This window comes from Varanus komodoensis, unplaced genomic scaffold (genome assembly GCF_004798865.1).
Source record: "Varanus komodoensis strain SLA01 unplaced genomic scaffold, ASM479886v1 scaffold1, whole genome shotgun sequence".
In the NCBI taxonomy this organism is placed as follows: Eukaryota; Metazoa; Chordata; class Lepidosauria; order Squamata; family Varanidae; genus Varanus; species Varanus komodoensis.
This window is the reverse complement of record NW_025335268.1, coordinates 109,558,549-109,573,281: the sequence shown is the minus strand read 5'-3', so window position 1 is coordinate 109,573,281 and position 14,733 is coordinate 109,558,549. Positions and strand designations below refer to the sequence as shown.

General features: G+C 41.2%; 1 protein-coding gene across 6 annotated transcripts in view; it reads left to right on the top strand.

Annotated features, from left to right (window-relative positions):
• Window positions 1-14,733, top strand: part of FGFR2 (fibroblast growth factor receptor 2) — a 130,899-nt gene that overhangs the window by 24,145 nt on the left and 92,021 nt on the right. For 4 of the 6 annotated variants that reach the window (XM_044440172.1, XM_044440157.1, XM_044440164.1 and 1 more), the window contains exons 3-4: window positions 2,736-2,999; window positions 7,045-7,119. The exons of the other annotated variants lie outside the window; for them this stretch is intronic. In XM_044440172.1, the coding sequence (XP_044296107.1) occupies window positions 2,736-2,999; window positions 7,045-7,119 (339 nt within the window). The remainder of the gene's footprint in view (window positions 1-2,735; window positions 3,000-7,044; window positions 7,120-14,733) is intronic. 6 annotated transcript variants of the gene reach the window in all.

Genomic DNA, 14,733 nt, shown 5'->3' with positions numbered 1-14,733 from the left:
AATGCTGCAGTATCTTACCTGTTCTCCTTTTGCTTTTCGGCACACCATCAAAAAACGCTGGGAGAATGTTTATAGGCAAGTATTATAAAAAGTGACACTCTTTAAGTATCTCTAGATTTGAACTCAGAAAAACACTGATTTACCTGAAATATTTCTATATTTCCCAACATCAGTTATTTATGTCTTTTCTCTTCTTGACATTTAATCTTTATCACGATGTTCTCCACAAGAAAGTTGTTCCCTCTATTTTTGAGCTATTAGTGTCACAACTTATATTGAATAGTACCATCTACACACAAGAGGGAGGCATCAGTTGGCTTGGGAGAGCCCAAAGGCTTGCAGATATAGAAATAATCTTTGCAGGGGGAGGGGGGAGGAACTTAGTGAGAGGACAGTTGGTCAAAGAGGAGTGAGCACACTTGGTGGCCATGAGGTGCTGAATGGAGCTGTTCTTGTTCTGCCTCAGGTTCCACTTGTGTATTAAAGTGTGGATTAATCTGCACTATATAAATCTCAGAGGACCTCTTCTTGTCTATTTAGGTTCTTTAGCCATTTATTTCTGAACTCTGTTTAAATTTGACCCTTGACTTCTTTTTGAAGAATCCAGTGGACATTTACAGACAAAACAAAATGTAATACAACACAACAGCTTGTCTTGGCATAAAGTGCTGTCAGAATAATAAATGGCGGCAACCTATCCAGGAAAGTGGGAATAAGCACTGAGCTTGAGCCTCCTTCTCCCCTTCTTCCCCTTTTCACACACTTGCTTTGTTTTGTTCTGCAGTGCCCATCTTTTAAAGCTGTAGTCTTCTCTAGGTCTAAAATGGGGAACAGTGATTTAATACTTTACTAACCAGAATCTTAAACCATGGTTTGACCTAGTTAGTAAACTAGCATTAAATCTCAGTTTGCTATTTCAGGTATTATGGTTAAATTAACCATAATACAGGGTATTATGGTTAAAAGAAATTGGAGAAAGAGAGAAGGTAGGTCTTACTATTCCTAGCTGAACCAACCATGGTTTATTAAGCTGGGAATGTGCCCATTGGAACTGTCCAGTTGTTGTTATGTTACACAGGGTATTTTTAAAATTTATTAGTAAGCCTTCTCATTGGGGATTTATGTGCTCTGCAAGAAGGATGACTTGTAGTGATCTACATGCATTTGGCCTTTGGAAGAAAACAATTCAGTTTTAAAGACAGTCGTAAATTTTTGGCCTCAACTAGTCTCAGTAAAACAAATTTGGTATACCAGGTAGAGTGAAATGAAGAGGTTACAGAGAATAATGTCAACTGTTGTATAAACTAAACCAGTTTTGCTTGTGCTGAAGTGTCAGCAAACTAAAATAACTCATTGGTGATACATTTCTTGGATTTAACCTTTTGCTAATATAAAATCTATATGTAGAAAACAGCCCATTCTCCATCTGGCGAATGCTTTCTTTCCCCGCAATAGCCTTCTATTGGTACAAAATATAACACCTGTATAATAGATTGATGGAATCCATAATTACCCCAGTAAGTTTGTAAAAAAGAAAAGTGTAAAACTGCATTAGTGTTCATAGAAAACTTTCTTGCCAAAGCATTTTAAGCTGTTGAAAGTTCTAAGGCCCAGTTTAAAAAAACCAAATATGGAAAGTGTTAATATTCATATAAAAACATTATTTAGACGTCTCTTTGAGTTCTTAGGAATAGCAGTCAAGATCATATTGTGGGAAAATGAAGAATTACATTTCCTTGATGGTGCAAATCACAGAAAAGGCTATGAGAGTAAAATTTTTACTATGGCAAAGAAAACAATGTTTGTGCAGTGTTAATTTATGGAGGTCAAAGGACTGGAAGAGCCCATGTCCCCATGGAATTAGACATCCAGGGCACAATTTTGTGCATGTTTGGACAGAAAAAGGATTACAACCCCCTACAAAAAGTTGTAGGTCTTTCCTCTGTCTAAACACGAAGAAAGGAATGTACACTTAACCTTTCCATATTTGTGTTCATCTTTACATCTTCAGACATTTTAAACTTTTTGTTTCTATTGGCAACTGCCATCAATCTTGTGTGAAGTGATAAGCTATATTCAGGGATTCAGACTATCCATGTGATAATGGAGAGTTGGGATGCCCCCTTCCATCACTAACCTCATTGCTTTTCCTGAGTTTTAGGGCATAAGTCCACAATGGGTAGCTATTTCTACTCTAACATAGGAAACTGCCCATCCAACCCAGTATCATTGACACTGACTGGCAGCAACTGTCAGAGATTCAGGCAAGATTCTTTCCTAGCCTAACTTGTGGGTGCAAGGATTGAACTTGGGTTCATCTGCATGCAAAGTGACCGGCCCAAAGTTGCCCAGCAAGCTTCACAGCTGAACAGGCTGATCATTCAAGTCCCAGTGCAACACTCAGTCTATATACTTTTTCCCCTTCTAGGCACAGCAGATCCCATATCAAAGGCTGAAAAATGCCTGCCTTTCTTATCTTATCTACTTTTTATCCAGGTTCTGCAATCAAACAAAACAGCAACACTCATGGATAAAATCTGTTTAATCAGTGTTGCTTGCCTTTTCCAATTTTATGGAAGTGGCTGGTAGTTATGACTATTTGATTTTTGCTTTGCTTTTTAACGTATATTTTTAATGGATAAAAGTGCCTTTATTGACAGTGTTGGAAATATTTGTTTCCCCACCTTTATCTCTTCATCTCCCTTTTCTGTCCATCTCTCTTCCACTTTTTGCAGAGTCACCAGTCAAATATCAGATCTCTCAGCCTGATGTAGTCTCTGCACTTCCAGGAGATAAACTGACGTTGCGCTGTCAACTGAAGGACATCAGCATGATCACTTGGACTAAAGATGGGGTCCATTTGGTATCCAACAATCGAACCAATATTACTGGGGAATACTTACAGGTTAAAGATACTACACCAGGAGATTCAGGCTTTTATGCTTGCACTGTTAGGACTCTAGGCAGTGAACCCCTCTACTTCATTGTAAATATTACAGGTGAGTTTGTTAAAATGTAGCTTTTACTGTGTGCACACAATTCTAGCCTAAATTAATTGTTCATGAATGTAAAGCCATGTCCTATTCAAGCATAAAAGAGTACAATTCTAGTCATATATAGTAATCTGGTCTCAGGTTCAGCACCGTCCACGCCTAGAGGGGAGGGGGGGTCGCTTTGGTTTACCGAGCCTCCATCTCCCTCGCGGGGCTTCCAGTCCCTTCGAGGCCGGGGCTAGAGGGCCTCTACTTGGTGTTGGGTGACCGAGACAGACTGGGGATTCTGTTGGTGTACTGTGCACTCTTCTGCCGAACAGTCTCCCTGCCTGAGCTGACGGAGATCATCTGGGACCTGGTGTTGAGGACCCCCAGGATGTTGGTCCTGGGGGACTTCAATCTCCATGCCGAGACTGGTCTGACCAGGGCGGCTCAGGACTTCATGGCCTCCATGATGGCCATGGGGCTGTCTCAACATGTCACAGGCCTGACCCATGAATGTGGACATACTCTGGACCTGGTTTTCTCGACGGGGCAGGAAGAGGGTGGTCTGAGGATGAGGAATTTATGTCTGACACCCCTGTCATGGTCAGATCACTTCCTCATGAGGTTTGTGCTCGAGAGCAGCCTTTCCCTCTGTAAGGGTGCGGACCCGATTGTGTGGGTCTGCCCCTGGAGCCGGATGGATCTGGATGGATTCCTGAAGGCCCTGGGGGAGTTTCCGGCGGACAAGACTGGTGCTCCTGTCGAGGCTCTGGTCGAACTATGGAATGGGGAAATGACCAGGGCTATTGACATGATTGCTCCTAAGCGTCCTCTCCCGCCGGGCAGAGCCCACTCTTCCCCTTGGTATACACCTGAATTGCGGGCGATGAAGCGGGCTGGGAGACGTCTAGAGCGTAGGTGGAGGAAATCACGGGGTGAATCTGACCGAACACACTTAAGAACCCATTATTGGGCCTATGCTGTGGCGGTGAGGGCGGCGAAAAAGAAATTCTTCTCCGTTTCCATTGTCTCCTCACAATGCCATCCGGCGGAGCTGTTTCGGGTGGTACAAGGGCTGATTCATCCCGGCCCTAAGAAAGATCTGGTTTCACCCTCAAAGGCCCGCTGTGACGACTGCCAAGCATTTCAGGGAGAAAATCGCTCAGATTCGTCACGAGCTGGACTCCACTAGTGATTCAGAGGCTTCTGGGGAGATACCAATGTCGCCATCTGGACCAAAATTGATGGATGAATTTCAGTTACTGCGGCCTGATGATGTGGACAAGGTGCTTGGACGAGTACGTCCCACCACCTGCCTATTGGACCCTTGCTCATCTTGGCTAATTAACAACGCCAAGCACGGGATAGGGATCTGGATCTTGGAAGTGGTTAACACCTCTCTGAGGGAGGGCCGGGTACCTGCCCCTTTAAAGGAGGTGGTAGTCCGACCGGTCCTGAAGAAGGCGTCACTGGATCCAGAGATGGCCACCAATTATAGACCAGTGGCCAACATCCCGTTTCTGGGCAAGGTGTTGGAGCGGGTGGTGGCGGGACAACTCCAAGCACTCTTGGAGGAAACTGATTATCTGGACCCATTTCAGTCCGGCTTCAGACCCGGGTACAGTACTGAATCTGCCTTGGTCGCACTGTATGATGACCTGTGCAGGGAGAAAGACGGGGGAGTGCGTCCCTGTTGGTTCTCCTGGACCTCTCAGCGGCTTTCGATACCATCAACCATGGTATCCTTCTGGATAGGCTAGCGGGATTGGGGGTCGGAGGCACTGCTTTGCAGTGGTTCCACTCCTATCTCAATGGCCGATTCCAGAAGGTGATGCCGGGGGACTATGGCTCTGCGCCATGACAGCTATGTCATGGAGTTCCGCAGGGTTCTATTTTGTACCCCATGCTATTTAACATCTACATGAAACCGCTGGGAGAGGTCGTCAGGAGGTGTGGGCTGCGGAATCATCAGTACGCTGATGATACCCAGCTCTACCTCTCGTTTTCCACCAATCCAGGTGAGGCAGTGGCTGTGCTGAACTGGTGCCTGGCCGAGGTAATGGGCTGGATGAGGGCCAATAAACTGAAGCTCAGTCCAGACAAGATGGAGGTCCTGTTGGTTGGCGGATCGGGCTTCGGGGAAGGGGACTTTGACCTGAATGGGGTTGCACTCCCTCTTAGGGACAAGGTCCGCAGCTTGGGAGTGCTCCTCGACCCAGAGCTTTCACTGGAAGCTCAGGTGACAGCGGTGGCGAGGAGCGCTTTCTTTCAGCTTTGGCTAGTCCATCAGCTGCGTCCCTACCTGGAGTACGACTGCCTTGTGACGGTATCACACGCGTTGGTGACTTCCCGACTTGACTTCTGTAACGCACTCTACGTGGGGCTGCCCTTGAAGACGATCCGGATACTTCAATTGGTTCAAAATAGAGCTGCCAGGCTGCTGACGGGGACTGGGCATTATGTTCACATGACTCCAGTTCTCCGTCAGCTTCACTGGCTCCCCATTGAAGTCTGGGCCCAATTCAAGGTGTTGGTTATGACCTATAAAGCCCTTAACGGCTTGGGTCCTGGTAAGTACTCGGAGGAGGGCTTTCTCTGTGGTGGCGCCCAATCTATGAAATGCGCTCCCCAGAGAGGTCTGCCTGGCGCCGTCGTTATTTATTTTTCGGCACCAGGTGAAGACCTTTTTATTCCAATGCTATTTTAATTGTTAATATTATTTATTTATTTTATTTTTCGGGCCAGGTCGACTCATATTATATTGTTTTATACTGTTCTTATTTATTTATTATTGTGAGCTGCCCCGAGGCTTCGGCGAATGGGGCGGCATAGAAGCCTTCTAAATAAATAAGTAAATAATCTTTATTTTGTTCTTAAATCATCTGCTGATGTCCTTTTCCGTGTGCCTTCCTTGTTCAAAGGGAAGTGTCTGTTGACTCAAGATAGGACAATTTCAGGCCACATTTGACTATACAATAACTTCTCTTGGGAGATCCATCTTTTCCTAGTATTGTTTTCTCTTAGACTCCCAACACGTGTTTCATTCACTCATCCTTTTAAAGTACATTTTATACACTTCTAACTAGCACTGCTGATTACTCTTCCCTTGGCTGGATTTTTCGTGATAAATACTTGTATTTGTCACTGTTTTAAACCTCATAAGCCATCAGTTTAATTAAGGGGTGCACTATATAAAATCTTTCTGTAAATAAGAAAAAAATATATTTCTTTAGGTTAAATTTCAATGTAAATTTAAGAAAACCGCAGACTTTCGAGATTACATTTCTCACACCACTGTTTAGGTTATCAACAAACCAAATTCAATGAAAAGTTTATCTAGCTTCAGAAATATGAGAAAATGGTCCAAGTGAATGAGAATTTCTGTGAGCATATTTTAAATGTATGCTGGGCACAGGCACAAAAAGGACTTATGAACATCAAAGGCATACTCTATAAGATTGTGCACCTAAGAGATGATAAATCCATTTGCGGTATATAAAATAGCACCAGTTTTGTGAACTTGTTCAAATCTAGCTTGATCAGATGCACATTCATTTTGAACTTATATAACCAAATTATTCTCATTCTCTCCCTCTCACACACACACATATTAAATTACCAGTTTGTTTGAATGACAGTTAAAGAAACTTATGTGTTTAGTTTTGTGAGAAAGAAAAAAAGTTTTGTTTTGTTTTAATAGAAACTTTGTTTTGAGACTTCCATGGCCATGATCCAAGAAACATACTCATGCAGGGGAGAACAGAAAATGCAGCTGGTGGTTCCTAAGCTTTAGAAACTTCAAAGACGCCTCTGGCTGTGCATATCATTCTTCTCCGTGCAAACATGTATCTTTGTTGGATTGCAGCCTGGGTCTCCCCCTATCCCTGCCCCCCCCCCCCACAATTGAAGACATAGTAGGAGCACATTCATCCATAAAGTGTATGCACTGGTACTCTTAAAGAAAAACTATTCCAGATGTACTTTCTAAAAATCCAGACCACAGAAATAGGTATGTTTACTTACAATCTGTAGCAGGTGAACAATTTTGCAAATTTTTAAACTTCAGATGTTCTTTCATCTGGAGATGATGAAGATGACAACGATGGCTCTGAGGATTTTGTGAATGACAACAACCAAACCAGTAAGTAACTCTGAATGCTGAAGGTATCCAGCACAATCCATATAGCATTGTCCCCGCAGCTCATAGTTTTGCACTTCCTTCAAGCACTTCATTCCTTTGCTATTAAATGCATGGAGCATCTGTTAGCAGCAACTTTCCATAGGCTTACTTCCCTCCTGTTTTTATATATTTCTAGGGTTTGATATATTGAAATAAACTGCTATCCTACTCTTGCCTGTTTATTCGCTCTTACCTGCCATTAATTTCGTAGCACTTCTCTTTTAATTAAAAGTTTAACCCACTTTACTTTGTACAGATATCTCTCCTTTAATTTCTGGATCTGATTAGTAATCTCCTGTAATGACTATATGTAAGTGATAGTTATGAAGTGGAATTAAATTAATCTAGTACTGAACCTGTTAAGAGGGAATGAGCTGATACAAGGTCTGTCTTCCATAATAATCATATAGGCAAGCCCCAAAGTCTATAATATGCTATGCCTAGTTAGCAGTTTAGGCAGATTCTCACATGATGTTCATCCAGCACAACAGTAAAGCAGAATCACTGGAAACTGAAGTTGACCTTTAACAATTCAGTTCATGTGTCCATGTCAGGTCTATCAAATATTTCAGGCCCATCCTTTGAAGCCAGGTGTACACAGGAAGCAGAATGAGGTGACAAGAATTCTGAGGATGGAGTGTGAATTTACAAGACAGGTAGAGAGCCACAGATTAGTATAGATACCAGCATATTTTGAATGGTTCCCTATGTAAAATACTCTCTGCATGTAGTCAGCTTTTAGAGAAAAAGTTATACTCTAGTTCAGTGGTGGCAAACCTATGGCACACGTGCTGCAGCGGGCACACAGAGCCCTCTCTGTCAGCACACGAGCCAAGTCGCCCCAGCATCGCCCCAGCAGCCGAGCCGATCATTGGATAACAGCGCACACAGGAGTCATCTGCATGCTCGGAAAGGAGTAGTGGCACCAGGCAATGATGTCATGAGCCACGACTCATTAGCTGCGACTCGTCCGAACTTTCTCATGGCAAGTCAGTGTGCTGCCAAGGAGATATATGTATGTATGTATGTATGTACGTACGTATGCTTGGACTGGCTGTGAGTTTTAATACATTCATTTTCATTAACACAAGATTTTAGCTTTGAGTTTTCTTATGTATGGGTTGTTTTTTCTAAACTAAAACTTCAGTTTTGAGGTTTTATTGCAGTGTTGGCACTTTGCGATACATAACTGGGTTATGGGTTGCAGTTTGGTCACTTGGTCTCTAAAAAGCTCGCCATCACTGCTCTAGCTGGTTTGCCAGTTTTTCAACTTTCAGGGGTTGCTTGTTTATATTGACAGATTCCAAAAATGCATCCTTCATCAGCAGTCCAGACCAGAATTCTATCAATTTAGGGAGTGATCCTATGACTCCTAGATATTTTTGGGAGCATGGGAGGCATGAGCATAGGACAATATGGATTTGCCCAAAAAAACAAAACAAAACAAAAAAACCCAACAACAACAACAACCTCAGAGCAGGGAATCTGCACCCCACCCCATCCCCCTTCCCCACTTGCAGCCATTATGTGAAGAAGTGTGTTGGGTACACCTTTAAAGTTGTGATCTTGACCTCAGAGAGGGAGTAAAGCAGATGTTCTCTCATGATGTTAAAGTGCCATCTTCAGAGATGTTTGCTGGAGTTAGAGGTGAAGAGTCCGTTCGCATGTGCAGGCTGAAACAGCCCATGGGTTCTGGGTGGCTTGTTGCCATGGGAACAAAGTATTCTTCCTTGTACTCACATGATACAGCACATTGCACTGAGGAAGGTAATTTTGCACACAAGTTGCTTGCATGATGGGGGAATTAAGTTGCTGTGGCAGATTTCTCCCTCCGTGATCCTGTCAGTTTTGTCAAAATGGGCTGTGGATGCTGGGTGATGGGGGTGGAGGGAAAGGTCGATCAGCGCATGTCAAAAAACCCTTTGGCTATCACGAGAGTGTGTAGAAATCTTGAACTGGAAACAAATATCTATTGCATTCAGGTGTGCAAAAGAGGCTCTGGTCTGAATGTTTAGAAACTTTCATGTCCCTGCATGGAATAATAATCTGTATTCTGAAAGGAATGAGAATATTTGCTGCTAATGTTAGCCTGCTTACAAATATCTCTGTCAGTAATCTATTTATTTCACCCTGCTTTACACAGTGAATAGCAACTTTTGTGATTTGTAGGTGGACCAGTTTTAGATTATGTTAAGGAAGAATGTAGTGCAATGTGGACAAGCAAAACACTGATCCTGCATCCTCCACCTCCCTTCCCCTCCTCCTCTGGAGTCAGGAAAAGGACTTATCCAGGATTCAGAATCTATGTCTAAGATTCCTGGCTTCTTGTAACGTATGAACCATTCATGAGCAATGAATCATTGTTTAATACAAATTCAAGACAATTGCTAAACAATTAAAACACATACCTTGCTTTGTTTGCTCCTTTGTTTTACTTTCGATTGTTTGTTTTAAATTACCCAATTCCAGTTTCCTACATGATGACCAGGCAGGAATCATAGAACTGAAAGTGAATTCTGGTTGAGGCTTCATCCCAGCTGTGCATAAGGTGGAGAGAGGAGAGGAGAGAGGAGCACATAAGCTGATGGGTTTGCTCAGATTCACGGAGACTCCCCATAACTTGAAACCAAGGCATAGCATTTCAAAATAATGCAGCAACTGTCATGTTGTCTTAAAAATAAGGCAGTATGCATATCATGTATACATATGCAAATACAAGAAGAATCTTCATACAAGCATTTATACATACATGTTTCCATTTAGCATTTTGTGAGGGTGTGCCATCAATGCCATTTCGCAATATATTTAGTTTTTACTGCAACTTTATGGTGACAAATACAGATATCAGTTTCTATCTTTGTATATATATAAACTTTTAAAACATACACTGTGTATATCAGTTTGTACCTTCTCTACGGGCACATTTTCTACCCGTGAGAAAACAATAGGAATTCAGGCAGTATCTGAATGTGGTTTTTATTACTTCCATCTATTGTTGAAATGCAGGGGTAACAGTAGTGCAGGAAATAAAGCTCTCTGGCCATAAAATGAGCTCAGTGGAAATAGCGGATGTTCTTTTGTATCTACCTCAAATTTGATTTTGAAGGCCAGCTTATATGTGTTAAAGACTTTGGCTGTAGTCCTACAGCCAGAAGCCAAGCCTTGCCCATCCTCAGACTATCAGGTGGAAAATTTACCCTTCATGCTTGAACCTGAGACCAATGGATGGGCAGTGGAGAGGTCTGAGCTCTGCTTCTTCCATGGACCTAGCCTAGCTTTCAGTTCAAATTACATACATACCATCTGCAGCCATGGCAATAAGTGGGTTTTTATATTATGTTGTATTGACCATGTTTCAATTTAGGGCCAAGTCAAACTGATTAAACTGTTTAATTTTTTCCCCAAAATTGCTTAATATATTGCCTTGAATTCTGAAAGTTATTGAATAAATCAAACGACTTCAATATTTTTTTTGAGAAGAATTAAAAACGTTGAGACACAATCCACAAATCTGATCCCCAGGAAATATGCGGTAGGACTGTCGCCCCAGGACCCTAGTCCAGATTTATTTATGGCTGTTTCTCCATCAGTATTCTGATACTCCTCAAGGAGTGCAGGGCAGCATGCATGCTCTTCTTGACTCTCACAGCAACCCAGTTAGGAGTCTGGTGTAGGGTCACCCATCAGCTACAGAGCTGTGTGGGACTTTGAAACTACATCTCTCCAGTAGGCAAATCTCTTCACCAGACTGACTCTCATTTGTTGAATTAAATACTCACTACCCGTTTTCTGAAAGGTAAAACTCCAAATTAACCAACAATTACAAAATAAATGGCAGTAGTATGAAAAGAAAACATCCAGCACAAGCCATGAAAACAACATTGGGCCAGTAATTGCAGAAAGAGGGTTTACATGAATACTTGGCCTTTCCATGGTCTTTGATACCTGAGAGACTATAGATAATCAATAATATTAATACTAACAAATCAGTACTGATAATGTCAATAGCTTTACAGCTAAGACACTTCTCAATCCATTGGCAAGTGATAGTGCACTGGCCTTCAGATATCTTTATAGTTGTTAGGAAAGTCTAGGAGTGTGATGGCAATATATTGGAAAAGCCAAGGAACTAGAAAGTAGGTAACAAGAATCCCATTTTTGCTCTTGCCAAAATGTATATCACTTATATTGCCACTCACAAAACAAAATCCTTGTCATTGGGCTCCTGTGGTTATAAGAGGCAACAAAGACCCCTGCATTTTAACTAATACCAATCCTATTCGTGTACAATTCGGATTAACTTCATCAGGAATCTGGGATTTATTCCAGCAGAATTATTTGTTTGAATTGCTTTTTGGAACATGCTAGTGCTAGAGCAAAAAAATGTACCCACTATGTAATGGGACTTAATAACATTCTTGTTAGATGAACCCTTTCGTTTTTGTAATTGACTTAATAGCTTTACTTAGTTGTTTTAGATTTATCTATAGTGTTGTTGCACTTTTGTTCCTAAGAAATCATTTTAATGGTGCCTTCTCCCCTGGACCTTTTGAAATAATGAAGTATTTTATGGCTGCACAGTTTAATTTTAAATATTTATAACATGCCTTGCCTTGGAACTACATGTTTAAATATTCATTGATTTATTTTCTAGTTAATTAACTTCAAAGGGTTCAGGCAGAAACAAAAATAGTCATGTATAATTTTAAAAATAATTTTTCATGCCTAAATTTGGGATGTTTTCTTTGGGTGTGGAGGGCTGCTAAGGAGTCTGCTGCTGTGCTCTTTTCCAGGTGTATTTTTATTTTGCTTTGTAGGGGGAAGTGGGGTGCTGGAATTCTGATTTCAAGAACAGCCATAAATGTTTGACAAACGGAAAGGTTTGTTTGTTATGGAGCAGTAGGCTGCTAATAAAGGAAATGAACTAGGACTGAAAAAGGAACATTTATGTTTTTGAACCCTTCTGGTCCTAAAACATTTCCATAGTAAATTGCTGTATTTCAGGAAGGATCTATGTAAAATAATTAAACATCCCCGCTGTTAAAAACAGATTTTACTCCTTAATTTCTGCATAGTTAGAAGAATGAATGGAATTAAACATGGCCTTTATTATTATGCAGTTGATTATACTTACATTATCTCCAAAGAAAGGGCTTATACTGCTGTAGTAGCAGCAGCCATAGATATTGAAAATCTCTCCATTGTTGATTAGTAGTAATACTGATAGAGACAAAACGACTCTTTGGCTCTGAATTTTGTTGCCACTGCTTTAGCAACAGTCTTGATTTTTTCTAAAATAATATTCTGATATACTCTTATACTTACAGTTGTCAAGTCACATAGTCCATCCCTGAAGTCTTGACATTCCCTAACGTTGTCAAAAGATTCAACACTGCTTACTGCTGAAAAGCCTGTTATTTGGGACCATCAACCAGGCTTCCACATACAGGGACACAGAGGAAGCCTGCTTCTTTTGATCTTAGGACAGTAGGCATGTCGGTCCAGGAGCAATTGATACTTCAAGTATCTTGGACTGAAGGCATTTTGAATTATGTGACTACTCTGAAATCTCAGATGTCAAAATGAAACTCAAACACCACTAACTTTTTTGGGCCAGCTTTCACAGTAGCAACAGTTTTGCAGGTTCTTAGCTAGTTGTTGTCTTTCACCAATTACAAGAACATTTTTGGTTTGTCTCAGTGCCATGGTGGCTAGGCTGATAATTCAAGAAATGTAAAGTCAGTAAACATGGGGCAAAATTGGTCACTTGCTGTGGGGTTAAATGCTCACTACCAAGATAAGCACATCCTTCTGCATGCCACATACTGACCTGGTTTAAATGGAACCCCAATTTGACATACAAACATGCCAAGTTTTAACTCAACAACAAGCCAAAGTTTCTGACTCTGTGTCCTTTGTTCCTGAAGTTCCAGGTTTGTATTTTGCATCAAAATACCTAGAAATGAGGCATTCCTGGGTTGTTGATAAAAGTAGATAAAAAGTAAAAATGGTGAGAATGTAAAGGCAAGATGTTCACTCATTCTACATGGTTCGAACAACCCATGGTTTAAACATTCTGTGGACTATTGTTAGATGCAAACTGCACCACTGTTACTTTCCCAGGGGTTATTGGAATTCATGTGTAACTTTCTCATAATTTGTGGGGCAAGCAAGGATAGAAGTAAACTTTGACCAAGGTTATATCCCATATGGTTAAAGTAGAGCTGTTTTACCAGGCATCAATGTGTCCTTTGGATGCATGTAGTGTTTACCTAAGTTCCCGAAGACTGTTGTGTGAAGGCAGGAAGAGTAAATAATACAATTATCTTATTTTTGAGACTGTGTTGGAGAAATGTTACTTTGAATGGAAAGAAAACTTTTCCTGTCCAGCTACTTCATTCCCTTCAGTCGTGTTTTCAGGGTGGCTTAAAAATAATAAAATACAGTCAAAGCAATGAAGACATACAAACAACACACTAAAACAGTGAATCTAAAACAGCAGCATAAAACTATCGGCAGGTATTAAATCAAGCAGAAAAAAAAATCCCTGGGAAAACAATAAAGGGCTTCATCTGGTGCCAAAATGACATCAGAGTAGGTGCCATGTGAATTTCTATTCTAGTAGCTGGGGACCACCAGCAAAAAGGGAGTAGTCCCTAGGAGTTCTCACTGAAAATGGAAGGCACCTGAAAAAGGCCTGTGTTGATGACCTTAGTGTATGGATAGGCATATGTGGAGGCTGGCAGTCTTCAGATACGCTATACTTTTGCTGTTTTTTCACCATCTTACCTATATTTTCACAGTCACTTTGCCTTTCTATATCCCATTATTACAGCACCAGAATAATCAGTGGCATGTTCTTCTTTGCCCTGCATATGACATTTCTGTCTTAAGTCCCTGTCTTACCCAGATAGTCTAGGCTGATAAGCTGTCTGGAAAGAAATTACATCAGGGTTTTTTTGGTTGCACTAGTGGTGCTTTAGGTTGGGGGTGGGGGGAGAACATAAGGAAATTGCTCTTGAGTATCTTTTTCAGGTGACTAGCTTTCCCCTCTGGGATTACATTGAACTGTTTTAACATGAATTATGAGGGAAGCTGTTTCTCTGTGCCACTCCAGCTAATAAACTTTGCAGAACTAAAATATTGGCTTAGATTGGATAGGGTTGGAAAAACTGCACATCCTTATGTGACAGAATTCCAGTGGTTTCTTTCAGTACTGCGTGAGACATGGCATGCTATTTGGAAGCACATTCTTATTGTTGGTGTCCAGATCAAGGAACAATTAAGTCCAGTATTTTAAATGAAATTTTGTTAATTCTCACTCTCCATACACAAGCAGTTTTAAATATGGTTTAATTACCGTGTTTACAAGTTTTAAACTGACTTTTATTTACCTAAAGCCTGTGGGCTGAGGCAAGATGATAATTATAAAACCAAAACACAATCCAGTTGCTTTCTTGGATCAACTTTGCATAAATTGTCTTAAGGCACTCATTGCAAGCAGTTCTAATTGACACATGGCAGTTTTTTGTCTCTAGGTACACAGTGAAATTTCTAAAATACTCCAAAGTCTTG